Source organism: Hyperolius riggenbachi, chromosome 6 (genome assembly GCF_040937935.1).
Source record: "Hyperolius riggenbachi isolate aHypRig1 chromosome 6, aHypRig1.pri, whole genome shotgun sequence".
Classification (NCBI taxonomy): Eukaryota; Metazoa; Chordata; class Amphibia; order Anura; family Hyperoliidae; genus Hyperolius; species Hyperolius riggenbachi.
Window position 1 is genome coordinate 35,089,996 of NC_090651.1, and position 25,862 is coordinate 35,115,857.

Sequence of the window (25,862 nt, forward strand, 5' to 3'; positions counted from 1 at the left end):
GCTATTTGTTGCCGATGTTTGCAAAACAAGCGGCCACGGCACCTGCTATTTCACCAGGCTGCTTCACGCCATTTGTACGGTCGCTTAAGGCAGCGCCCAAATTTCAACGGCACCCGATATATTTTGTTCTTTTTGCAAAAAATATATAAATTGGTAGGTTTGCAACAGGGTGGTTAAAGTTAGAATTATTATAGTGATACAGACTGCGCCCACCGTTAAATGACAACCACAAAAACCTTTTAAAACGTCCTCTATCATCCGCATCCAGAGTATTCGCTATCAAAAAATCCACCAAATTGTCTTTATAAGATATGTATGCTGTGACAGCGCTCCTCTTCCTTTATAATACAACCTGCAGGGTTAAAACACTCAACATAGTGCATTACTGTTAATTTAAACACTTTTCACACAAACACCCAGTGCAAATCGTGTGTCACTCGTGTTACAATTCTTGTGCGACCAATCATGCGCATGATTGGTCGCACAAGAATTGTAACACGAGTGACACACGATTTGCACTGGGTGTTTGTGTGAAAAGTGTTTAAATTAACAGTAATGCACTATGTTGAGTGTTTTAACCCTGCAGGTTGTATTATAAAGGAAGAGGAGCGCTGTCACAGCATACATATCTTATAAAGTTAGAATTAGTCGTGATCTTTTAAGAGTTAGAAATCTCGTAGCAGGGGTTGGTTAGAGTTAGGCATAGGAAGGGGTGATCGGTTAGGGTTAGGTTGGGGGGGGGGGGGGGGGTTGGGAAGGGGGGTCGGTTAGAGCTAGGCATCAGAAAGGGGGATAGTTAGGGTTAAAGTGGATCCGAGATGAACGTTTACTCATTGCATAATTGTGCTCCTTTCCTATTGTTTATAGGGCATTCCTCAAGCCAAATACTTTTTTTTTGTTTTAATGCTCTAATTCCCTATAAACTAAATAAGCCACTCCCACAGCTTTTCAGGGAACCAAGGCACTTTCAGACAGTAGCAAGGACTCACAAGAGCTCAGTCTGGGCAGGAGGAGGGGGAGGTATTACTAGCCAGAGATTGAAGAGGCAGAGGGGAGTAGGCAGGAGGAGGGGGAATCAGGTTTTCACAGGCTGAGGGCTGGAGATAAAAGATCAGCTTGCCTGTGTGTAATGTTTACAAACAAAACATGGCTGCTGTCCTTGTATCACAGGAAGAAATAATCATATTCCGTTGAAGCTGTTTGCAGCTAGATGTGCTGTGTAAACTATCTAAACTTTAGATAAGATATATAGACAAGTTACTTGTTATAGTTAGTTTTTCATCTCGGATCTGCTTTAAGCATCAGCAGCGGGGGTCTTTAGGTATCAATAGGGGTCGGTTAAGGTTATGCATCAGAGGGGGTTTAGGGTTAGGAACCAGCAGGGGGGATGGTTAGGGTTATGTATTGGTAGGGGGGGAGGGTCATTAGGGTTAGGCATCAATAGGGGTCAAATAGGGTTAGGCATTGGCAGTCTGGCAGGGGGTGTCGTTAGGGTTAGGTATCAGTAAAGCGTAGAGCACTGTACAATAGTAGAATATCAGTAATTATATAAGTGGCTATTTTTGTATGAACATTCCCCTTGACAGGCCTCTGCAGAAAGGAAATCTCACATGTTCTGAGATCCATTGACTGATTGGACATACTGGGGTCTGTAACACTTTCAGTAGCTGATGGGTCTTCCATTGCCCATGGAAAAATATTTCATCATCACCTGATAATTAGAAAACACTGTAATTGCAATAAAGGATTAGTAGCGACCAGGATTAGCTTGGAGTCCACATTGTGCTCCAGAAGGGGATTACCTTCATTAGAAAAAAAAGATCTTATCCCACGCTTCGTGGTGGCTAATTATTACACAATTAGCTATTTTCCTGGGCTGTATGTATCACCTGCACTCCAATCATTTTATATGGAACCTGAATTGGGCTATCATATTTATTTCCTTTTAAACAATACCAGTTGCCTGGCAGTCCTGCTGATCTCTTGCTGCAGTAATGTCTGAATCACACACCTGAAATAAGCATGCGGCTAATCTTGTCAGATTTCAACCAGAGCAAATGATCTGCATGCTTGTTCAGGGTCTACGGCTAAAAGTATTAGAGGCAGAGGATCAGCAGGACTGCCAGGTGATATGCATTGTTTAAAAGGAAACAAATATTTCAGCCTCCATATCCTCACTTCATCTCAGCAGAGGTGGTCTTTATCAGCTGCCTTGGCAGAGTTTTAATCTAACGTGTGTATGAACCTTTACAATGATCATGGCAGTAAGAAAACCCTTTTTTTCTATCATGACAGGTTTACTTTGAGAGGGAAGGGCGGGCACAGGTGCCCATACACATAAGACGGCCATTGATTGCTTGTTTGTGAGCGTTATCAAAACATGACTCTTGTGCCATATAGGTGCTCATGCATGTGCCGCCTGTGTTGTGTGATGTGACTTTCCACCACCATTGCATTTTGCAACGTGTATAGTGTGAATGGATCCTCGCAGTACTTGCCTAGCAGCATCCAGTAGCTCCTTGTTGACAGCATAGAAGAAAAGGTAGCAGTGGCGTAACAACAGGGGCTGCAGACTCTGCATCCGCCGGGGCCTGCCCAAGGCTGTTTTGGGGGGCAGGAGGGGTCACAGCAGGAGGGGAGAGCATGGCCACCTACATTGGCGGGGAGGGGGGCCACTCCCCCTCCCTCACCTCGGCTCTCACCTCAGCATTCCCACTCCAGCATCAATGATTAGCAGCAGCGGCGGGCAGCAACACATACCCCCATGTGTTCCACGCGCCAGAGGTTCTGCTCTCTAAGTGTCTAACGCTACTTCCTGTTTATCAGGCATAGATGTGTGAGGCACAGATATTGGTCCTCCGCGGTGGAACACATGGAGTTATGTGTTCCCGCCCGCCGCTGCTGCCAATGATTGATGCTGTAGGGGGAGCGCTGAGAGGAGAGCTTGAGGTGAGGGGGGGGGGGGGGAGTGGCCCCCCTACCTGCCGATGAAGGTGGTCATGCTCTCCCCTCATGCTGCGACCCCTCCTGCGCCCCAAAACGAACCTGAGCAGGCCTGGGGGGGGAGGAGCCCATCCAAATTTTTGCAGGGGCCCCCGTGATTTCTTGTTACGCCCCTGAAAGGTAGGCAGGCTCAGCTCTCCGAACCTTCCACAGGCTTCCCTCTACTGAGGTATCTATTTTTTATATTTTAGGACTCTTCGGATACGCTTTAGGCTCCCTGCACACTGCAAATCCGTTTTCAGATTCTGATTCCGATTCAGATTTTCAATTCCGATTTTCCCCTGAATACATTCAACAGAAAAACGGATTAAAAAAAATGCAGTGTGCAGTCAGAATTGGATGTAAAAACTGATTAAAAAGCGGAATCGGAAATGCATGCAGTGTGCAAGAGGCCTCAAGGAGAAACTGCGATTGGTGAGGAAAGCCCAATGTAACCTGTGGTTTGCTCACTGGAGATTGGTTGATGGAGTCGGTGCAGACTGCATTGTTCCCATCAACATGAGATTGCTGCTCTCTTTGACGCAGTGGCAATGACGTTATATAATAACTGCTATTGGTGGTAACGGGGCTCAGGAAAAGGAGGGGAACAGGCACCGAGCTGCTGCCATTCAATCAGTATGGTCTTTCAGGCTCAGCAAGTAGACTGACTGTCCAAGAGCTGATATCAAGTGTTTTTTGGGAGGGGGTAATTTTAGATAGAGTGAGTAAAGACTGAAATTCCTACCTGTTTATTACTGCCGTCTGTGTCCCTGATGGAAGTGATTTCTATAACTTCCTGTTTTGTACAATAACAAAAGATGTAATACCCATCATAAAATCCAAGGGGGGTGCAGACTCTTTACTGCTAATGAAGCATTACATTTTACTGTTTCCTCTGTCTCTGGTAAAGAGAGATCCTCACTTCCAGTGACTGGGGGAAACTACAGAAAACAAACAAAAATCTCTGCAAATAGGACACCAACAGCTGTAAAATCTTGTAAGGAGTTGTACATCACGTTTAGGCATGAGACATTTGGGTGCAACTGTGCGTTGAGTGATTCGAGACATTTGAAACAAAGATATAGAAACGCTGCCTATGAATTTATGTTCTTTAAAGTTCCATTCTAGGCAAGTGACATATTGAAAGAGGGGTTGAGAGCCCTTGAACTTGAAATTTTAACAAGCCATAACTAGATGTACCTGTCTCTATCTTTTACCAGGTTTACATTTATTTATATATTGCCAACATATTCCTGAGCCTAATACTACCTATGGGGCATCTTACTCCTATTGGGGGCACATCTGGGGCATCTTACTACCTATATGGGGGTACCTTACTGCCTAATGGGAAATTCTGCCACATTACCTGTATGTATTGGAGAAAACCGGTGCCATTATGTGTATTTACTGGGGAAATTCTGCAACGCTCCTTCAAAACCCACCTTTTCCGACAAGCATATTCTCTAGCTTAGGCCATGCACCCTTCAACCTCACATCTACACTTACTCCTCACTAAATAACCTAATCACGCACTGCCTGTACATATACTGTATACTTCCCCACCTCTTGTTTCCACCCCATTCCTTTAGCCTGTATGCTCACAAGGGCAGGGCTCTCCCCTTTTGTGTTTTAGAATGTTATTTTAATTTCTTGCACTCTGTTATACATTTATTCATTTTAGTCATCATGTTACATCAGCTATTGTAATCACCTGTTCTGTATTTTGTACCAGTGTTCATATTTGATGTATATCATTGTCTGTATCATTATGTATCCCTTGTTTGTTTTCTTACATGGTACAGCACCACGGAATATGTTGGCGCTTTATAAATAAATAACAATAATAATAACTGCACAACACTGTTTCCAGCCTGCTGGGTCCTTATTTACCAGAGACTGTAAATGAGCACGTTAATACGGACTTAAAAAGGATTGTGGATCCACCAATTGTTTGTATAGTCACACAAAGCTCTAGGTCCACTGGGATTGGAGGTTCTTCATTAAGTCGTAAGTAGAAATCATAATGTGAATTCTTGGCATGTGTCACTTTGAGGCTACTTCCTCTGAAATCTACATCGGCTGCCTTGTATTTTAGGTCTATTGTTGTCCTTCTCTTGCTGCAAAGTTGCATCCTTCAAACTCCATGCTACTCATTGGATAAAGAGGATTCTCATCCTGGCTTAAGGTCTCCACCATATCTTGTGGATTGTAACATTTGACTACCTGTTGACCTTTTCACCTTAACAGAAAAAGAGTCTCTTGATTTCTCCCAACACCGATGGACTGATGATCATTTGAGATACCTTCTACCCGACATACACACAACTTTATATTTTTTATAACATCTTTATATTTATTCTAAGTTTGGATTCATTCTTTTTATTTTCACTGGCCAGATGGAAATCATATTTTGAAGGCTGTAATACCCTAAAAAATATTTGTTCACTTGATCTATATAGACAGTATCAAAGAGACTTTATCTTGGACCTTCTACATAGCTGGTCCTACAAGAGAAAGAATCTTCACTCAGTATTGTCCTTTCTCTGCAACTCATAGAACGTTTTCTGCCTCTTCCGTATTTGAAGGTCCACCTTTTGAATTGGTGGTTTTAATATTTCAAAGCTCTTCATTTTTCATAAATCTAGAATATTGTGATATTTTGAAGACAGTCCACCACCAGTACTGAAATATCTTGTGGAGAAAATTACAAAGTGCAAAGATACCAACTTATTACTATATTTTCCTAACTATTGGATACAGTCTTTGATTTGACGTCCAAGGTAGAAGGACGAGATTTATATGTCATTCCATTGAGTTTTAAAGATTAAACCACTGGTTTACGAGCGTCTATTGACCTCCCTCACGCTGCTGATTTATCTGGTGGATCATAATCTTTTTAGATCACATGCAACTTCCATCAACAACAATGCAACTATTATTTGCATTGGTGTCATTGTTTGATCTCTTCAAGGTAAATCTTAAACTTTATCTATATACTGTCTGTGAGGGCATACATACAAATGTTATTGTCACCTGCACAGGGATCACGGCTGAGGGCAACAACCTTGCAACGCATTCTGTTGCTATGGAGGGGTAAGGGGCAACAACGTAGCACATGATGGAGCAGATTCCAGCGAGAGGGGCAAGGAGGAGAGTAATACACTGAGCCAAAGTGAACCAACACTCCGGCATGTAGCCCCACCCCCTAGCCCAAGAGCTCATCAGCGCTTCCATATTTGGTGATAGAGAAGTGCCTATAACCTCTTATGCTAGGGGGTGAACCAGAAGTCGGCAAAAACTGACCCCGGGAGGTCCAGCATGCTGATATATATTAAAAATCAATGTGAAGTGTGTGGCAGTAAAAGATCCCCCTCTGATCAGATGTGGATCAGAAAGGGATCTCTCTTTTGGGCACGTCGAGAGAATGATTGCCAGTGTATGGGGGGGGGGGGGGGTTAACGTCTTAACTTTGCATGATTGATCTTTGCTCAGCAATCGGTTCACAACAAAAATCGTTAGTTAAAATGGTGTCCAATGACATTTCATTATGAAATGCTTGATAATATTGTTTTAGCTATGAGTACAGGGATATGATATGCTGCACTTGCAACCAACCATTGTACCCCAGAATATATTAACTACGGATCAGACTCTGATTACTCAGGAAGTCATTGCCACAGGAAGTCGTTATGGCAAACTCTATACCTGCATTTAAAGGGGGCTTAGATGCTTTCCTTGCGTTGAAAGACATCCATGGCTACAATTACTAGGTAATGCCTAATGATGTTGAACCAGGGATTTTATCTGATTGCCATCTGGAGTCGGGAAGGAGTTTTTCCCTTTAGGGGCTAATTGGACCATGCCTTGTAAGGGTTTTTCCTCTGGATCAACAGGGATATATGAGGGAACAGGCTGGTGTTGTGCTTTGTACTGGTTGAACTCGATGGACGTATGTCTTTTTTCAACCAAAATAACTATGTAACTATGTAACTATGTAACTATACTCCTCTTCCTTTCAGACAGTCTTCGGAGAGATCACAGATACGTACTCACATGTTTGACTTTTCCTTTTAGCTGGTTTTGGCCTGGCACGACTTGGACAATCTTCAGTATGACTGTTGGCCGAATGAAAATCCCAACGAGCAGAACATGATTGACTGCATGGGTGGGTATTATGCATGAAAAGGTCATGATGCCCGTGGTGTCTCTTGTGAGGAGTGGGCTCTGCCACGGGGCAGGATTTGTACTCTTTACCACCCAAGGCCACTGTCACCAGCCGCCCCCCTTCAGTATAGGTAGCTAGATGACTCCTCCCCCTTTCCCTCCAGTATAGGTAGCCAGACGACTCCTCCCCCTTTTCCCTGCAGTATAGGTAGCCAGATGTGTAACAGTAAAAAAGGGCGCAGGAGGCTAGTGGACAAATCGGGCGCCGCCATTCACTCCCATAATAAATATCGTTTACTGGGCGCCGAACGGGAAAAAAGGGCGCCCGAGAATAATAACGTTTTCCAAGGGCGCCCGAAGATTTTTAATGTTTTATAACTGCTTGTGATGATTTACGTTTCCTATTTCAATAAAACATTATTTTAAATGTTATCCCTTAGTGTTTGTAAAACATTATTATTCACAAAATAAAGCGATCAGTACGTAACGTAAATTGTTATATATTTTATCCCTTACTGTTTCTAAAACATTATTCTACACACAATACAGTGATCACTAAGGAGGGCCTTAGGTTTAGGCACCACCAGGGGAGTCTTAGGTTTAGGCACCATCAGGGGGGTCTTAGGTTTAGGCACCATCAGGGGAGTCTTAGGTTTAGGCACCATCAGGGGGGTCTTAGGTTTAGGCACCATCAGGGGAGTCTTAGGTTTAGGCACCACCAGGGGGGGTCTTAGGTTTAGGCACCACCAGGGGGGTCTTAGGTTTAGGCACCACCAGGGGGGTCTTAGGTTTAGGCACCATCAGGGGGGTCTTAGGTTTAGGCACCATCAGGGGAGTCTTAGGTTTAGGCACCACCAGGGGGTTCTTAGGTTTAGGCACCAACAGGGGGTTCTTAGGTTTAGGCACCAATACGGGGGTCTAGGGGTTAGGGGTAGGTACAGGGAGGGTTACTTACTAATTTTTTTTTAAACGTTATTATACATTTCACTTTTTGGACGGATGATTAACGTTTTCACAATTGCCGATTTCATGAACATTATTTAATGATTTATAACTTTATAAAAACGAATATTTAAACGAAATACAGTACATTATATTTTTAAACGTTATCCATGTTTATCGTTTAAAACCCTGCGCCCTTTTTTCCCAGCGCCCCTTTTTAACGTACGCAGCCAGATGACCCCTCCCCCTTCCCTCTAGTATAGGTAGCCTTTTGACCCCCAGTATAGGTAGCCAGAGGACCCCTCCCCCTTCACTCTAGTATATGTAGCTAGATGACTCCTCACCCCTTTCCCTCCAGTCTAGGTAGCCAGATGACTCCCTTAATTCCTCTTTTTCCCACCCCCACACCTTTCAGTATAGGTAGCCAGCTCACCTTCACACCGCAGTAGCCATCAGTGTCACTCATTTCTCCGTTTGTCTCCAGTGCAGAAGCTTCCTCTTCCTTTCCATCTCCAATGCTGACCAAGTCCATAGCCGCCGGCCACAATGCAAACGTGCACAGAGAGCAAGGTGGCTGCTGCACAGGCAGCTAGCAGCAGAGTGCCTGCATTGCAGCATTTGCAAACTTGCTAATTTGCAAACTTGAAAATGCTGCATCAGTTTAGCCTGCGGCTTTGGTTCCCCTGCTCCTGTGGTGCCCTAGGCAATGGCCTAAATCCGGCCCTGCTCTTTCATCGAACCAAGAGGGGAGCGTTTGCATTAAGGCTTGCTGTGTACTGCATTGTAGCCACTGCTGGAGCTTGGTCCTTGCATTTGCACGGCATTTATCCAGCAGTTTGAAAAAATCCAATAGCAAATGTTGGAGAGCCACCAAACAGAGGCTGGATGAACACTGTGCACATTTACATAGAAGTTTTGAGCCCCTACACCCAGAGGTGTAGCTATGGGGGGGCAAAGGAGGGCATATGTCCCCTGGCGCAGCACTGTGAGGTTGCTCAGCGGGCCCGCCACACCTCCTACATAAGTGAGGGGCAGCTTGCTGGCCACTTGAAGTGCCACCGCTTCTCTCCATCTCTCTGCAGAGGAGTGAGGAATGTTAAGAACAAGGGAAGACGTTCCCTTGTTCCCTTGTGCGATGGCACTGCTGTTACCAAGGAGAGGACGCTGGGTGCGCTGCAGAGGAGAGCAGGGCCGGCGCTACCATTAAGGCAAAGGAGGCAGCTGCCTCAGGGCCCCAGAGCTTGTAGGGGCCCCCAGTGGCTACAAGAGGAAAAAAAATTTCAAATCGGCCTTATAGTTTTTGAGAAAATCGATTTTAAAGTTTCAAAGGAAAAAAAAATATACATTTAAAAACCTGCCGACTTTAATGGTTAATAGCAAATCCACCTTAAATGCTAGAAACCCTAAATTTGCAGGATATATTAAGGAGATCATTAGGAATAAGAGGAAAAAACAATTATTCAAAAAGACCTTATAGTTTTTGATAAAATCGATTTTAAAGTTTAGAAGGAGAAAAAATGCGGTAAATGTCACTTTTAGTAGCAAACCTAACGGTAGTGTAATTTTACATGCATCAAACGAAAGCGCAATAAATTTCCTGACGGAGTTTCCAGGGGGTCAATACGCAGCTGCAGCACTTTGGCCAGGGATCGCTATACAGCCGTAATATGGCTGTATGAAGATCCCTGGCATTTTTCCTATTTTCCCATTTTTTTTTTTATGTTTAGAGTGTGGGAATTTAAAAAAAAAATTATGTGGGGTCCCCCCTCCTGAAACCTTTTAACCCCTTGTCCCCCATGCAGGCTGGGATAGCCAGAATGTGGAGCTCCGACCGATTGGGACTTCACACCCTGACTATACCAGCTGCAAAAAAGGTCCCCTAATGCCGATTTTTGCTCCGGGGTATATGTTGGGGGGCCCCCCCAGGTTTATTTTGCCCTGGGGCCCCATTGTTGCTTAAACCGGCCCTGGAGGAGAGATGACATCATCGCTGGAACGTTGGAGCCCATGAGTCTTCTGCTGTTGCATCTAGCTATGTAAAAGGGGGCACATCTGGCTATATAGACGGGGAAGGAAGGCACATATGGCTATCTAAAGGGGAGCACATCTGGCAGGGGCGTAACAATAGATCCTGCAAGGGGTGCAGCTGCAGTGGGGCCCAGAAGCCACAGGGCGCCGCTTACTGAGAGACTGACACAACTAAGGGCAAGAAGAGAAAAAACGTTTTGCTCTCTGCACAACTGTTCTAATGACTACATTTGCTCGGCCAATGATAAGGAATCACTCAAAGTTTTACAGTCAAAGATTTGTAGACTGTCCCTATTCAGTGTTCAGCAGGGTCTTGTGTACAGTGTTGTTAAAAATGTGTGCAGTGCTTCACTGCTGTCTGTTTCTATTGGCATGGGGAAAACACATTCAAGTGTGCCCTAGTCAATTGAATAACATTGGTTCTCAGTTTATCTGTGCAGAAAGTGTGTGTGTGTGTGTGGGGGGGGGGGGGGGGAGGAAGACGGGTGTTGGCGGGAGGGGGCTCCATCCAAAGTTTTGCAGGGGGGCCCAGTGATTTCTAGTTATGCCTCTGACATCTGGCTATCTAAAGGGGGGTACATCTGGCTATCCATAGGGGGGGCACACTGGCTATCTGAACAGGGTAAGGGGGCACATCTGGCTATCCATGGAGGGGGGGGGGGCACACTGGCTATCTGAACAGGGGAAGGGGGCACATTTGTCTATCTAAGTGGGGGAAAGTGGGCACATCTGGCTATCTGTAGGGGTAAAGCGGGCACATCTGGCTATCTAAATAGCATTTATACGTTTGGCTCCACCCATGACCACTCCCACAGACGGAAAAACTGTCTTTGTCCTTGGACACTGAAAACTCTAGTTACGCCTCTGTCTGCCTACACCCTCTATTAGATGTCTGCCTTGTTTGCTTAGGTCTGCTGGTCTCTGAGATCTGCCACTCTGCACTGAATGTCGGGGTTGGGAGATGTTTCATCTCTGCCTGAGCTTGTCATTGAAGACAATACATTCATAAAAAGGTCACATATCAAATCTGACTGCCACTTATATATGGAAAACAAACAAAAGTGACAGCTATGAAGAGAGAGAGAATTTAGTCATGAGTACTAAGCTCAAGCAGTGGAATTATCAATGTTAATTAACTTTATTTATAAAGCGATAACATATTACGCAGAGCTGTATAATAGATAGGGTAGGAAATACAACGTGAAACAATCTAACACAGGAAATTTACCGCGTTAAAGAGACTCTGAAGCGAGAATAAATCTCGCTTCAGAGCTCAAAGTTAGCAGCTATAGCGCCGCTAAACGGGGGTCCCTTCACCCCCAAACCCCCCACTGCGACGCTTGGTCGCAGACTTGATCGCTCCTGGAGGCAGGGCTAATGGCTGCAGCCCTGCCTCCAGTCACATCTATCAGCGGCGCATCGCCGCCTCTCCCCCGCCCCTCTCAGTGAAGGAAGACTGAGAGGGGCGGGGGAGAGGCGGAGATACGCGCTGACAGACGCACGTGGGGCAGGGCTGCGGCGGTTAGCCCTGCCCCAACCAGGAAGCGCTCCCCCGCTGAAACGAGGGGATTTGGGGGTGAAGGGACCCCCGTTAAGCCGCGGGATAGCGACGGTTTAGCAGGGGCACACGTGCCCCTGCTATCTATGAGGTCTGAAGCGAGATTTATTCTCGCTTCAGACTCTCTTTAAACAATAGTACACAAAATAGTGATGTAACAATACACAATAGTGAGCAGATTGCAAGGTACGGAAAATTATTATTATCCTACTAATATTATAAATGTGAAAGTTTGGATGTTTGTTACTCAATCACGCAACAATGGCTGAACGGATTTGAATGAAATTTGGCACACACATAGTACATTACCTGGAATAACATATAGGATACTTTTTATCCCCATAACCAAAAAGTGGGCGGAGACAAATACAAATTTCACTGGGAGAATGTAAACTGCAGTCATTCTTACATTGTTAATGGCAGGGTTCTCAAACTTTGCACAGTTGGTCACTGGGTGACTGGGATTAATATTCAGAAAAGTGGATGGAGCCTACAAAAGCCAACCAAAATTCACTGATTGCTTTTCAAGGGAAATATTTAATTGCTACCATTCTTGCACTGTTAATGGCACAAGCCTCAAACCTGGTACAGTTGATCATTGGGTGACTGGGGTTCAAATTCAGATAAGGGCGTGGAGCCACAAACAGCCAATCAGATTTGTTTTATTTCAATGCAAATTATTGATGCCAAAGACTGCAACGCTCACAAACTAGGTCATTGAGTAATTGAGTAATTGTGCGTTAGGGTCATAAAAGTGGGCGGAGCCAACACCAGCCAAATCCATACCCGGGTAATGCCGGGCCATCAGCTAGTTGATTAATAAAGCACCAACATATTCCGTGGTGCTGTACAAAGTAAGAAACAAACATGGGGTACAAAACAATACAGACAGTGGTGTACATCAGATATACAAAATACAGAGTTGGTACAAAATACAGAGTTGGTACAAAATACAGAGTTGGTACAAAATACAGAGTTGGTACAAAATACAGAGTTGGTACCGGTAATTTCAGTGACAGTTGTAACATGATGAATAAAATGTATAGCATATGCCAAGACACAAAACGTGAGAGAGCCCTGCCAGCTTATAATCTATAGGAATGGGGGGAGGGGGGAACATAAGGTAGAGTAGTATATAATAATCATAGAAGACAAGTCACTGAGTCCATATGGTGGTGGAGAAGAGCGCAAAGGGAGGAGGGCCTTGCTAAATAGGCAGAAAAGAACAATCATAGCTCCTCCTATGAAGTTAAAGCTAATGTAATCCCGTTTAAAAAACAAAAGTCAGATACTCACCTAAGGAGAGGGAAGGCTCGGTCCTAATGAGCCTTCCCTCTCCTCTCCCGGTGCTCTCGGTGCTGCGCTGGCTCCTCCGTCCGCATCCCCAGCCGAGGGGACTTCGGAAGTCTCCGGGAACAGAGTCCTCCCGAAGACAGGCGGCGCACAAGCGAGTGCGTCATAGAAAGCGCGCGTGCGCAGTGTAATCGCGCCCCTGAAGCATTTCCGAAGCCTCCCTTCGGCCGGGAGACAGCGGTATTTGACCGAAACGGTCGAATACCGCTACGGGGGTGCCAGGACAGCAGCGGGCACCGGGAGAGGAGAGGGGATGCTCTATGGGACCCAAAGCCTCCCTCTCATTAGGTGAGTATCTGACTTTTTAAAAAAAAAAAAAAAACAGGTTCCCATTAGCTTTAATAACCTACATGTTAGGAGCTCACAGAGTCGGGCAATAAACCACACAAAAAATCACTAGTGATGAGCACAAATTTTGATTAGACATAATTTTGCATCTAAATTCGCAATTATGATGCAAAACTGTAATGCGAAATTTAGGTGTAAATCGTAATTAATGTGGTCTGTAACTAATCATTTGTAATTTTGCATCATTTTTGCGTAATTTTGTGCCGACTTTAGCGGTTAATAGCAAAGTCCCATACATGCTATTGCCTCCAAAAAAGCTACACATGGTGAGTACAAGTCAAAAAAATAATTTTTCAAAAAGAACTTGTAGTTTTTGAGCAAAACGATTTTAAAAATGCAAAGGAAATATGGTTTTTAAACTATCAAGTTTGAAAAAAAAAAAAACATTTTTTCCTTTGCATATTTTAAATTGATTTTCTCAAAAACTATAAGGTGTTTTTCAAAAATTTACTTTTCTTTAATTAAATGTAGCCTACAAAAGCCAATCAACATTCACCTATTGACTTTCTAGAGGAATATTTATTGCTGCCATTCTTGCACTGTTAATGGCACAAGTGTCAAACCTGGTTCAGTGGGTCATTTGGTGAATGGGGTTCAAATGCAGAAAAGGAGGTGGAGCCACAAAGAACCAATCAGATTTGTTTCATTTCAATGCAAATTATTGATGCCAAAGACTGCAAAGCTCACAAACTTGGTCATTGAGTAATTGAGTAATTGTGTGTTAGGGTTAGAAAAAGTGGGAGGAGCCAACACTAGCCAAATACATACCCAGGCAATGCCGGACCATCAGCCCTTTACGACCTTGGGGTGCATCTCACGAGGGTCATAAAACAAGTGTGGCCATCATGATCTTCCCACCCATAACAAGTGTGGCCACAGAAACACCTGATTTGGGGTATAGTCCCCTGTATCAGAGGAAGGGAAGGTTAGTAGTTGAGGCTCCCCCACATCTCTGGGCCCCCCAACAATCGCAGCCGCTGCTCCTCTCTAGTTACGCCCCTGGTACTATATACATTCTGGTTCTTTACTAAATTAAGCCCATCATGTAGTGTCCTCATCTTGTGTTCCTTCACATTAGGTCTGGAGATGGAATGGATCGACCCGCCTCCTGAGAAGGTCATTACTGGTCATGAATTCAATGTCAGCTATTCAGTCACTGTCCCTGACAGTTTCTATCAGAAGGCAGTTGATTTAAATATCCTTAAATTTGGGTAAGTTCCTTTATTTCTTCACATGCAATTGGTATATTCTGCATTCCCTGCACTTAGTTACAAATATAGGGTCTTGTGAACCTCAAACTGCAACGCCCGTTTCTGGACCTTACGGATGAAAATGTTTGAAAGAGGGGCTGTCCCCCTTGCCCAGAGCAACCGCAGGAGAAAAACAAGAGCATGATGTGTGGTTGAAGGTTTTATCACTGCTTAAAGGACCACTATGGCGAAAAAAGTAGGCAGTTAAAATCTGACAGAACTGACAGGTTTTGGGCCAGTCCATCTCCTCATGGGGGATTCTCAGTGTTTTCAATGTTTTCAACAGCATTTCCTGAATAGCAGTTTAACTGCCAAAATAGTAAGATACCAGCCAGCCTCGCCACTCACTTGCACACTATTTTGTCAGTTGCTGTCCAGTAAATGCTGTTGAAATGCAAAGAAAACCCTGAGAATCCCCCATGAGGAGATGGACTGACCCAAAACCTGTCGGTACTGTGACTTCTGTCAGATTTTAACTGCTTACTTTCCTCGCGATAGTGGTCCTTTAAAAGGAACCCAAGTTGTGAGAACTATGGAGGCTGCCATATTACTTTCATTTTAAACAATACCAGTTGCCAATGCCTGGTAGTCCTGCTAATCTTTCTGGTCAGTAGGGTCTAAATCACACACCTGGAGCAAGCATGCAGTTGTTTGAACACCTTTGTGATTGGATAAAATGCCACTAGACTTTTACTGGTACTGGGATGACAATATGCTTTGTGTTTTTCTGTAGTAACGCCAGTCTGGCAAAGCAATTTTGTGAAGAGTTTGAGTGTCCGTCGGAGTGGAAATACGCTACAGAGGAAAACTGCTGCATCTACCACGCCAACATCCACTCCTGCCCTATGGCGTTCATGGTCAGTATTTCCTTTTACATATATTACCACTATTTTTATTTTTCAGCTGGGCCTGCTCATCACATCTACAGCATCTGCTTCCTGTTCGGGGGTGTCTAGACCAGAGCAGGATCTTCCACCAGGCAACCTAAGCAGGTGCTTGGGGTCTAGTGGTTGTCAAGGGGCCCACCTGCCCCCTTCTTTGACCTCACTTCACTTCCACTCACCAAAAGGGCCACAAGGGGGCCCCAAATCTACTACTATCTTGCCTAGGGCCTCATTACATCTTAATCCATCTCTGGTCTAGACTGATTGTTGGTAGAGATGGCCCAAACTGTTCGCCAGCGGACAGTTCCCGGCGAATTTCCACTGTTCGCGTCTGCGGTGAACAGCGAACATTTTGCGTGTTGACCCGCCCCCTATACATCATCATTGAGCTAAACTTTGACCCCTTACCTCACAGTCAGCAGACACATGGCAGCCAATCAGCTAGCACCCCCTTCTGGACCCCCACCCCCCTATTAAAAAGCAGTTGCGGTGGCCATATTGGATTCATTCTCTGCTGGTTGCTCTTAGTGAGAGCAGGGTCAGACTTGCTGCAGATAGGAAGGGAAAGCATTAGCTAGGCCTCTGTTCTTGTTCCTCACTGACTACTTGCTAAAATCACCCCAAATAGTTCTTTTAAGGGCTAGTACATCGGTCTCTAGTGTTTTTTTTTTTTGTGTGTGACACTCCACAGCCTACTGACACTCATAACTGTGCACACTACTGCTATTTGCTGCCACATTAAGTTGCAGGCCCAGTACCACTCCAGTGCATTATTTGTAGCAATGTAATGTGATTTCTGCCCTTTAGCGATTAAAACACGACTGCGTCAATACCGTAATTTTTGGTGGGACTTTTGGCATGGATCCCCCGCCGCCATGCCACAGTCCAGGTGTTAGACCCCTTGAATCAACTTTTCCATCACTTTTGTGGCCAGAAACAGTCTTTGTAGGTTTTAAAATTCGCCTGCCCATTGAAGTCTATGGCGATTGGCCAGGTACACATGTTCGCGAACATTTGCGGACGTTCGCGTTCGCTGTTTCCGGAACCCAAAATTTGGTGTTCGGGCCATCTCTAATTGTCGGTCAATCAATCACATTGTTTAACTCAGACCTATTGCCTAAACCAGCCCAAATCAAATTTTGATTTTAGTTAGGAAGGGTTTTTTGATTTTGATTCCCAAGTTAGGAGGGGTTTGGGGGACGGGTGTCCCCTGCACTTTGCTGCAGAGAGCACAGTGGAATTGAGACTCCTGCCCATGCCAGTAAGACATCTGGTCCTTCATCTGTAATGAGAGGGCACTTGATATAAGTTTTGAAGACACCGATTTATGCTATGAAGGAAGAAGTCCTACCGGGTGTCCTGCTTATCATCATGTCGGGTTTGTCCCGTACTTCTGTAATTGCACTTTCTGCAGCCAAGTTCAGCGGACCCCCCTCCTTCAAAACTTGGGAACTGAGCACCATACCGACTTGGGATCCGGTGCAACAGAAAGCCGGGACTTTCAGTTTTCCAAAAATGGTCCGATCTTTCTGGGGGAGCAAACAGAACTTTAACGAAAAGCTGCCAAACTTTCCAGACGGGATAATACATAAGTACCGTTATGTTTTAGGCATAAGGTTACTAGGCCGAGAAACCCTCAATTTGTATTATTTTTTTTTTTTTTTAAATCCTGCTCACCTGTGATTACGCCCCTGCCGATAAGCATGAATTTACGCCCCCTTTGATGAGTTGCTGTTGGACTTATTTGTAGATATTTGTAGCTCTGTTTATACCTTGACCTTTCAAAGTGCAGTGAGATTTGGGAACTGCAGCCTGACACAATAAACGCTTCTTACGTGATGTCCTGGGGCAGCCCTGACTCATTTGTTTGGGCTGGCAATACAGTGTGGGGGTGTGCGGAGGGGAAGTCATTGTCTCTGGGATCCTGAGAAGATGCGTCCGAACTTGCAGGCCTGAGCAGCGGAAGCACATGATGCAGAATACTGGTGATTCCTCCACCAACGCACTTCACTGCTCTGAGATCTGTCAGGATAAAGCTGATACACATCACCTCCTTTCTGAAGAGGGGTATTTCCTTGCTGTGAAATATCTGCTCTCAGCCATTACAGCCCTCCTCAGGCACAGATGTCCTCTCAGTCCTGTGTAGGCGCTTTTCTTTAGAGCTTGTTTTCACTTGTATGGATTAGCTGATTTCAGAGAAATGGCTTTTGAAGTAGTTGAATCACAGGCATCCTCTGTAGCACGCATTACCAGAGCAGCAGGCTGTGCTGAGGACGGCCCTGCCTAGGAGAACTCTTAGGGCCCTTTCACACTAGAGGGCTTTTTCGGCCATAGTTGGCGTTTTCCAAGGTAAAATTAAAGTCCATAGACTTTCATTTTACCTTTCACACTTAGTGCTGCGTTTTGGAGCGTTGTGTTTTGAAGCTCCCAGGAGCTTTTGTAGGGCTGACCGCTGCGTTTCTCATTACAATTGATAGTAATGTGTTGGCGTTAAAATGCCTTCAAAATGCCTGCAGCCAAAATGCAGCGTTTTAGCCTTTTACCGCTGCCTGTAGTGTGAAAGAGAAGCATTGCGTTATCTGCACGCCTTAATACAATGCAATGCCTCAGTGTAAAACCAGCCTTACTGATTCTTCTGTCTCTGCACCAGGTGTAATCTATAAATTATAGAATATATTATATGTAACTAGCGTTGCCCGGGTAAGTATTTGGCTGTTGTTGGATTTGCCCACTTTTTCTAACCCTAACACACAAACACTCAATGACCATGTTTGTGATCTTTGGGGTCCCTGGCATCAATAATTTGCAATTTTCCATTGAAATGAAACAAATCTGATTGGCTGTTTGTGCCTCAACCCCCTTTTCTGAATTTGAACCCCAGTCACCCAATGACAAACTGTACCAGGTTTGAAGCTTGTGTCCTTAACAGTGCAAGAATGGCAGCAATTGAATATTTCCCTTGAAAAGCAATACAGGAATTTGGATTGGCTTTTGTAGGCTCCACCCTCTTTTCTGAATATTAATCCCACCCAGTGACCAACTGTGCAAGGTTTGAGAACCCTGCCATTAACAGTGTAAGAATGGCTGCCGTTTAAGTTTTTCTGTGAAATTTGTATTTGTCTCTGCCCACTATTTGGTTATGGGAATAAAAAGTATCCCATATGTTAGTCCACCTTATGTACTATGTGTGTGCCAAATTTCATTCAAATCTGTTCGGCCGTTTTTGCGTGATTGAGTAACAAACATACAAACATCCGAACTTTCCTATTTATAATAATAGTAGGATATACAGTATAGTATACATATAAAACAGCCTGTTATGCACTATTGCAGAAACGCGGGATCTGTGGACCATGGATTCCTGATGACGGGAAAATTGTCACTCACACCATTTCCCAGGCAGGGAAGATGACCCAGCGGAACTGGACTAGTAAGGTACTTTATCCTGTTTAACTTAATAAGGGGGATAAGTGTATACTCTAATTAAATTGTTTATTTCTGTGTCTTGGTTACATTCTGAATCAATTAAAGGAAAACTGAGGTGAGAGGGATATGGAGGCTGCCATATTTATTTATTTCCTTTAAGCAATACCAGTTGCCTGGCAGTCCTGTTGCTATCTCTCTAATACTTTTAAAGGGGAACTGAAGAGAGGTATATGGAGGCTGCCATGTTTATTTCCTTTTAAGCAATACCAGTTGCCTGGCTATCCTGCCGAGCCTCTGCCGCTAACACTGTTAGCCATAGCCCCTGAACAAGCATGCAGCAGATCAGGTGTTTCAGACTTTAAAGTCAGATCTGACAAGACTAGCTGCATGCTTGTTTCTGGTGTTATTCAGATACTACTGCAGAGAAATAGACCAGCAGGGCTGCCAGGCAACTGGTGTTGATTAAAAGGAAATAAATATGGCAGCCTCCGTAAACCGCTTACTTCAGTTCCCCTTTAAGGACAATAAAAGGAGGTTAGATTCACATCTGTGCTTAGTAGTAGGGCTGTGCAGCAACCTGACCAAGCTGCACAGCCCTGTATAGTAAAAAATGGCCTGGTCACTAGGGGGTGTAAACCTGAGGTCCTGAAGTGGTTAATAAAAGAATACCACTAGCTAAAGCACACATACTCATTACTTATAACTAGTGTTGCTCACTTGAAGTTTTAACACCATTCAGTACTGCACCTGCCTACAGGGTCGGGATGTTCACTTCTCGGCGCGTTTCATGTGACTCCGATACTTCCTCCTTTCTGCTTTGGAAAGAGGAAGTATGGATTCACATGAAATGCGTTGGGCGGCGTGTGTAAGTGACCTCCCCCTGACCCTGTCCGCTGGTTCAGTGCTGAATGGTGCTGAAGGTTGGTGTTTGGGATAATTCGGAACAATGGGGGACATCAGGGCCGGATTTGTACTTCTTACCACCCAAGGCCGACTGTTACCAGCCGCCCCAACCGAAACCGTATCCTACCACCTCTCTCCACACACACCCATCCAAAAAATTTTGGGCCGATGGTGTCCACTATTGGGGCTAGTGCCGAGGTCTCCATGGCAACGTGAAGTGAATCAATCATGTCACACGGGGGAACTGGTCAATCAAGCGATCTACAGGTGATGGGCGTGGTGGGAGCCGTCCAACACACACATAGTCAAAAGTGGCTCACAATTGGACATTGGGTGGGGTCAGCAACACGTAAAAGTGAGTCCTGTATCCACTGCTGTCTCCAGGGTAACAGCGCTGGCCAATCAATAATTAAGAAATGGGTACTGTGAGACGCTGCCTTCTGTATTCTGTACTATTTGCTGGTGCTGCCCCAGGTCCTTTCATCCCCCACACCAAGTGCGTGAGACACGGCCTTCTGTAACTGCCTGCAGCTGCTGCTATGTCATTGGACAAGGTCTGGCTTTTTGCTAGTCACACACTGTTCACAAACGTTTGGTTAACGGACTGCAGCTGACTGTAGCACAGCACAGGCAGATGCCAGCTGGTACTAATAGTGCAGTTATCCTGACCACTTTCATTTGTTTGGACACTTGCAAATAATGCCCACTGTGTGCAGGCCGCCCCTTGTTTATCTGGTGCCCTAGGCCATGGCCTATGTGGCCTTGCCAAAAATCCGGCCATGGGGGACATTTGTCAAGAGTGTCTGAGACAAAATATTAGTAGGTTTTTAGAAATCCGTGCAGAACTGTCTCAGACATCTTAAGAAATCACTAAATCGTACAAATTCCTTCTTAAACTGTTAGGAATAGGAGGAGTTAGGAAGGTCTCTCAGGCAGTGCAGTGTGTGAGGGAAATTGCTGTTGCTGAGGTAACCAACACATCAGCTGTCAGCAAGCTCTGAGGGGGGAGGAGCCCTTCACAAATCATGTCTAGCCTGCACTGCTGCACTATTTGGAGAACTGCTATGAAACGATTCTTAATCTGCAGCAGTTTAGGAATGGATTTGCACTTTTCTTAACTGTAGTGCAGCTCTAGAAATGTACGCTAAACTGCCGCTATTATGTAGGATTTGAGAAGTTTCTTATTATCCTGCAGAACAGTTCCTCTGGTGGTTAGAACAGTTTTAGAAGAAAAAACTGTCAGTAATGCTTTGATAAATCTGGCCCAATGTTCCAAATTTGAACACCAACACTACTTACAACACTATTCCTTCACTGCCATATGCTATCAGACAATATCACTAACTGTACTATCACTACTTGAATATGATTACTATTACTGTCTACTTTATTATTTCAGGTGGTTTTGGTTCACCTGGGTGTAACTTCTCTAATCGCGCATATCAAGATTGGCAGCTTCCAGGTGGCTCTAGAAGCTGAGTCCATGGTGCTGAGCGGCAATGGTACGTCACTCTCTGATTTGTTCTTCCATAACTTGATGACAAACCAGAAACTTAAAGGACCACTATCGCAAAAAAGTAGGCAGTTAAAATCTGAAAGAACCGACAGGTTTTGGGCCAGTCCATCTCCTCATGGGGGATTCTCAGGGTTTTCTTTTGTTTTCAACAGCATTTCCTGAACAGCAGTTGCAAAGTCTAACTGACAAAATAGTGTGCAAGTGAGTAGGAAGGCTGGTTGGTATCTTACTATTTTGGCAGTTAAACTGCTGTTCAGGAAATGCTGTTAAAAACTAAGAAAACCCTGAGAATCCCCCATGAGGAGATGGACTGGCCCAAAACCTGTCAGTTCTGTCAGATTTTAACTGCCTACTTTTTTCGTGATAGTGGTCCTTTAAAATGTTGAACTTGTCCTTTCAAATGCACTAAATGACGATATTGACTGGATAAATTCCAAACTGCATGCAATTTGCAAGCAAGTTTTTTTTAGGATCTTATTGAGAGTGAGCGTCTCTAGTGATTAGGGATGCTCATTCGGATTCCGCGGAAATGCAATTTCCGAAATTCCGATCAGAATTTGCATTTCCGCATCGGAATGTGGAAATCGTTAATGCAAGTGTGTTAGGCGGATTTCCGCCGAAATTCTGCCCAACTTCAACATCGATTTTCTCAAAAACTATAAGGTCTTTTTGAAAACTTTTTTTTTCATCTTGTTCACAAGATTCAGTTTAATAAACCCTGAAAATTTGGTGTTTCTAGGCCTTAAGGGGGCTTTGCTATTTATTATGTATTACAGTAAAAATCCGCCGACTTTAGTGGTTAATAGCAAAGCCCCCGTAAGTCCTAGAAACACCAAACTTTTAGGGTTTATTAAACAGAATCTTCTGAACAAGATGAAAAAAAGTTTTCAAAAAGATGTTATAATTTTTGAGAAAATCGATGTTAAAGTCGGGCGAAATTTCCGCGATTTCCGGCGGAAATTCCGCATTGGAATGCGGAAATTGGTAGCGGAAAGCGGAATCGGTAATTAGCAATGGCGGAATACGGATTTACCGCGGCAGGGCCGGGCCAAGGCATAGGCTGGAGAGGCTCCAGCCTCAGGGCGCAGTGTAGGAGGGGGCGCAGAATTCATTCAGCTGTCATTCCTAATTGTGTTTGAAGCAGAAAGAAATGATAAAAGGGATACATGGGAGTGACTGCAAGCCAGATAACTAGATATTAAGGTGTTGGGGAGGATGTGGGCCCTGTGGCGCCTCTTAGTCTAATAGCAATCAGTGTGTGACGGATGGGGAGGCAGGGATGGAGGGGCGCACTTTGGTGTGTCAGCCTTGGGTGCTGGAGGACCTTGTCCCGGCTCTGTACCGCGGAATCGAAAATTGGCATTTCCGACCATCCCTACTAGTAGTGATTGCCTAGTAGAGATACATGGCGGTAAAGCCAAAGCCGTATCATCCACTATGCAAGCTAGGCAGCTGCCTTGGGCCTGGAGGGAGACTAGCGGCCTGGTTGATGCTAGCCCCCACCACATTTTTAGCATAAAAGCCAAGTGATAAAATCTGTTACCTTTCCTAGGGCCCCATTTCACATAGGGGGGGGGGCTTCCTCACATAACCCCTTGAAGTTAGGGATCTAGAAGACGTGGACAATTTCAAGTATGTTTTCGCAGGAGCAGGAAAAAAGGGCGCCGGCTGAGGGTGAGACATAGACTCTAATGCAATTATCGTTAATACGGTGAAAAAAGAAAAAAGGGCGCCGCGATAAATATCGTTAACATTAGAACATTACATTTTTTGAAGTAAGTCATCGTTTTAGAAGCTTGCAACGTTATAGTTTTTGTCATTTTATTTTGTTTATATGTACAGATTTTACGTTATCAAAGATATTATTGTTTCTATGTGTAAAAGGGTTTTTCTGCAGAGGGTGTGGTTAGGGTTAGGCACCACCAGGGGGAGTAGTTAGGGTTAGGCACCACCCTGGTGGCGGTTAGTTTTAGGCCACACCAGAGGGGGGGAGGGGGTTAGGGTCAGGCACCACCTGGGGGAGTGGTTAGGGTTAGGCACCACCCGGGCAGCGGTTAGTTTTAGGCCACACCAGGGGGAGGGGTTAGGGTTAGGCACCACCAGGCGAGTGGTTAGGGACCACCAGAGGGTGGTTAGGGTTAGGCACCACCAGGGTAGTGGTTAGTTTTAGGCACCACCAGGGGAGCGTTTTGTGTGAGACTAGGGTTGGGTTAGCTGTATTGTTGAATTACGTAACGATTTTTAACGTTATTATCTTTTCGTTATTACCTATATATTTAAAACTGTATTTATCGTTAACCAAGTTTGACAACAATTTTTTATCGTTATTAAAATGTTGTTATCCAGCCGGGCCCTTTTTCCAGGTGCCTTTTTTTCATGCAGATGTTTTCTTATGCCACACCCCCTTGTGCAGCAGCTCTTATAACATTTACATTCCCCCATAAGCTGCAGCCCCCAGTCTACAAGCTCTTACCTATTCAATATGTAACACCCAGTGTAGCAGTCCCCACTTCAGTGCCCTCCAGGAAAGGCAGGATCATCCACAGGGTAACCTAAGCAGGTGCCTGGGGCCTAGTGGGTGTTAAGAGGACAAAGTGCCACCTTCTCTGACCCCTGTTCTCCCTCCATTTACCAAAAGACCATATGGAGGAGCCAAAGCTACTACTTTGCCTAGAGCCCTATTTCACCTTCATCCATCTTTGGGTAAAGCATAGTTGTAGTAGCAATCAGGGCCGGTTCTAGACTTTTTGCTGCTCCTCAATCAGGACAGCAGTGCCACCTCCTTCCTTCTGCTGTGCAAGTCAAATGAAACACTGCTGCTCTCCTGCCTCCCCCCTCCTCACTCACTGTCAGACTCCTCACACAGCACAACAAGCTGCTTTTCCCCAATGATGACCTCTTCACCTCTCGCTTCTCCTCCCACTCTGACTGCATGCTGTAATTGTAAACACACAGTACAAACATGCTGCCCCTGTAATCTCTGCACCTGATGTAAATGTTTCTTCTTGCTTCATGAGAGAACCGGCCCTGGTACTAATTGTGTGTGTTTTGTCCCTTGCTGCATGCAGTGTGCGGGGATGATGTTTGCAGCCCAGATGAAAACTGCGCCCTCTGCCCGGCGGATTGTGGCACCTGCCCCATGCCGACCACTGTGAAGATCGCCATCTCGCTTCCTCTTGCATTGTTCTGCAGCGGCTTCATCCTCGCTGTTGTGGTAGGACTGTTGTATTACCATTACTATCAATGTGTTATCGGGGTCGAGTCCTCTTCTCGCGGTCCCCAAAAAAAAAATGCTCAATGTGGCCATCTTGTGGCCAAATAGTAAAATTACATCTACATGCATTTTTCAATATAATAAACACACATTATTACATTTAAAATTAACTGTTTATTTCCCATACCAAAAATTACCCAAATACAATTTTTTTATGGAAATAAAAAAAAATTACAATAATAATAAAAAAAAAACATAAATAGTTACCTAAGGGTTTGAACTTTTTAAATATGCATGTGAAGAGGGTATATTACGAAAAATGCACCTTTATTTCCAAATAAAATATTGGCGCCATACATTGTGATAGGGACAACATTTTTTTTTTAAATCAGCCTTTAATAAAATCATTCAAAATAGAAAAGTACAAACATTTCACTTGAAATTTTTAACAACACAAGCAGCAGCAGCAATAACATTTACATTAAGAGAACAGCAGTGCACACCAGTTAGCTTCACAGAGGCGACAAAATCTTAACAGACTCCATAATTTTTGGACAAGTGACCCCATCAATTTACAAATCCCTTACTTTATCAAGGGAAGTTGTCTGATGCCCTTTTCGAATACCTTTTAAACTACCTCTTTCAGGGAAAGGGAGACATTACTTCCCCCTGGTAACAGGAAAAAAGGGCGCCGGCAGCTAGTGGACAAAAAGGGCGCCGCCATTCACTTCCATAATAAATATCGTTTAATGGGCGCCGAACAGGAAAAAAGGGTGCCGGAGATTATTAACGTTTTACAAACGACGCCCGGAGATTTTTACTGTTTTATAACTGTGCTTGTGACGATTTAAGTTTACAAATGCGCCTGTGATGAATAACGTTTATAAAAATACTAAACATATTTATCGTATTTAACTAAAACATTATTTAAAATGTCATCCCTTACTGTTTGTAAAATAATTATTCACAAAATAAAGCGATCAGTACATAACATAAATTGCAATATATTTTTATAGTCACTATTTGTAAAACATTATTATCCACATAATAAAGCGATCAGTAAGGGGGGTGGTTAGGGTTAGGCATCACCAGGGGGTCTTAGGATTAGGCACCACCAGGGGGGTCTAGGGGTTAGGGATAGGTACAGGGAGGGTTCTGTGTGAGTGTAGGGTTAGGTATAGTTACAGTACAATATACACCACCAGGGGGGTGTTAGGGTTAGGCACCACCAGGGGGGTGGTTAGAGTTAGGCACCACCAGGGGGGTCTTAGGGTTAGGCACTACCAGGGGGGTC

General features: G+C 44.5%; 1 protein-coding gene across 1 annotated transcript in view; it reads left to right on the top strand.

The window, feature by feature from the left end:
- The first annotated feature begins 6,925 nt into the window (after positions 1-6,925).
- The window catches only part of LOC137522036 (atrial natriuretic peptide receptor 1-like), a 105,254-nt gene continuing 86,317 nt past the window's right edge, over positions 6,926-25,862 (top strand). The window contains exons 1-7 of the mRNA XM_068242055.1: positions 6,926-6,931; positions 7,057-7,147; positions 14,454-14,586; positions 15,359-15,482; positions 18,843-18,944; positions 21,238-21,340; positions 24,423-24,568. Of these exons, the coding sequence (XP_068098156.1) occupies positions 6,926-6,931; positions 7,057-7,147; positions 14,454-14,586; positions 15,359-15,482; positions 18,843-18,944; positions 21,238-21,340; positions 24,423-24,568 (705 nt within the window). The remainder of the gene's footprint in view (positions 6,932-7,056; positions 7,148-14,453; positions 14,587-15,358; positions 15,483-18,842; positions 18,945-21,237; positions 21,341-24,422; positions 24,569-25,862) is intronic.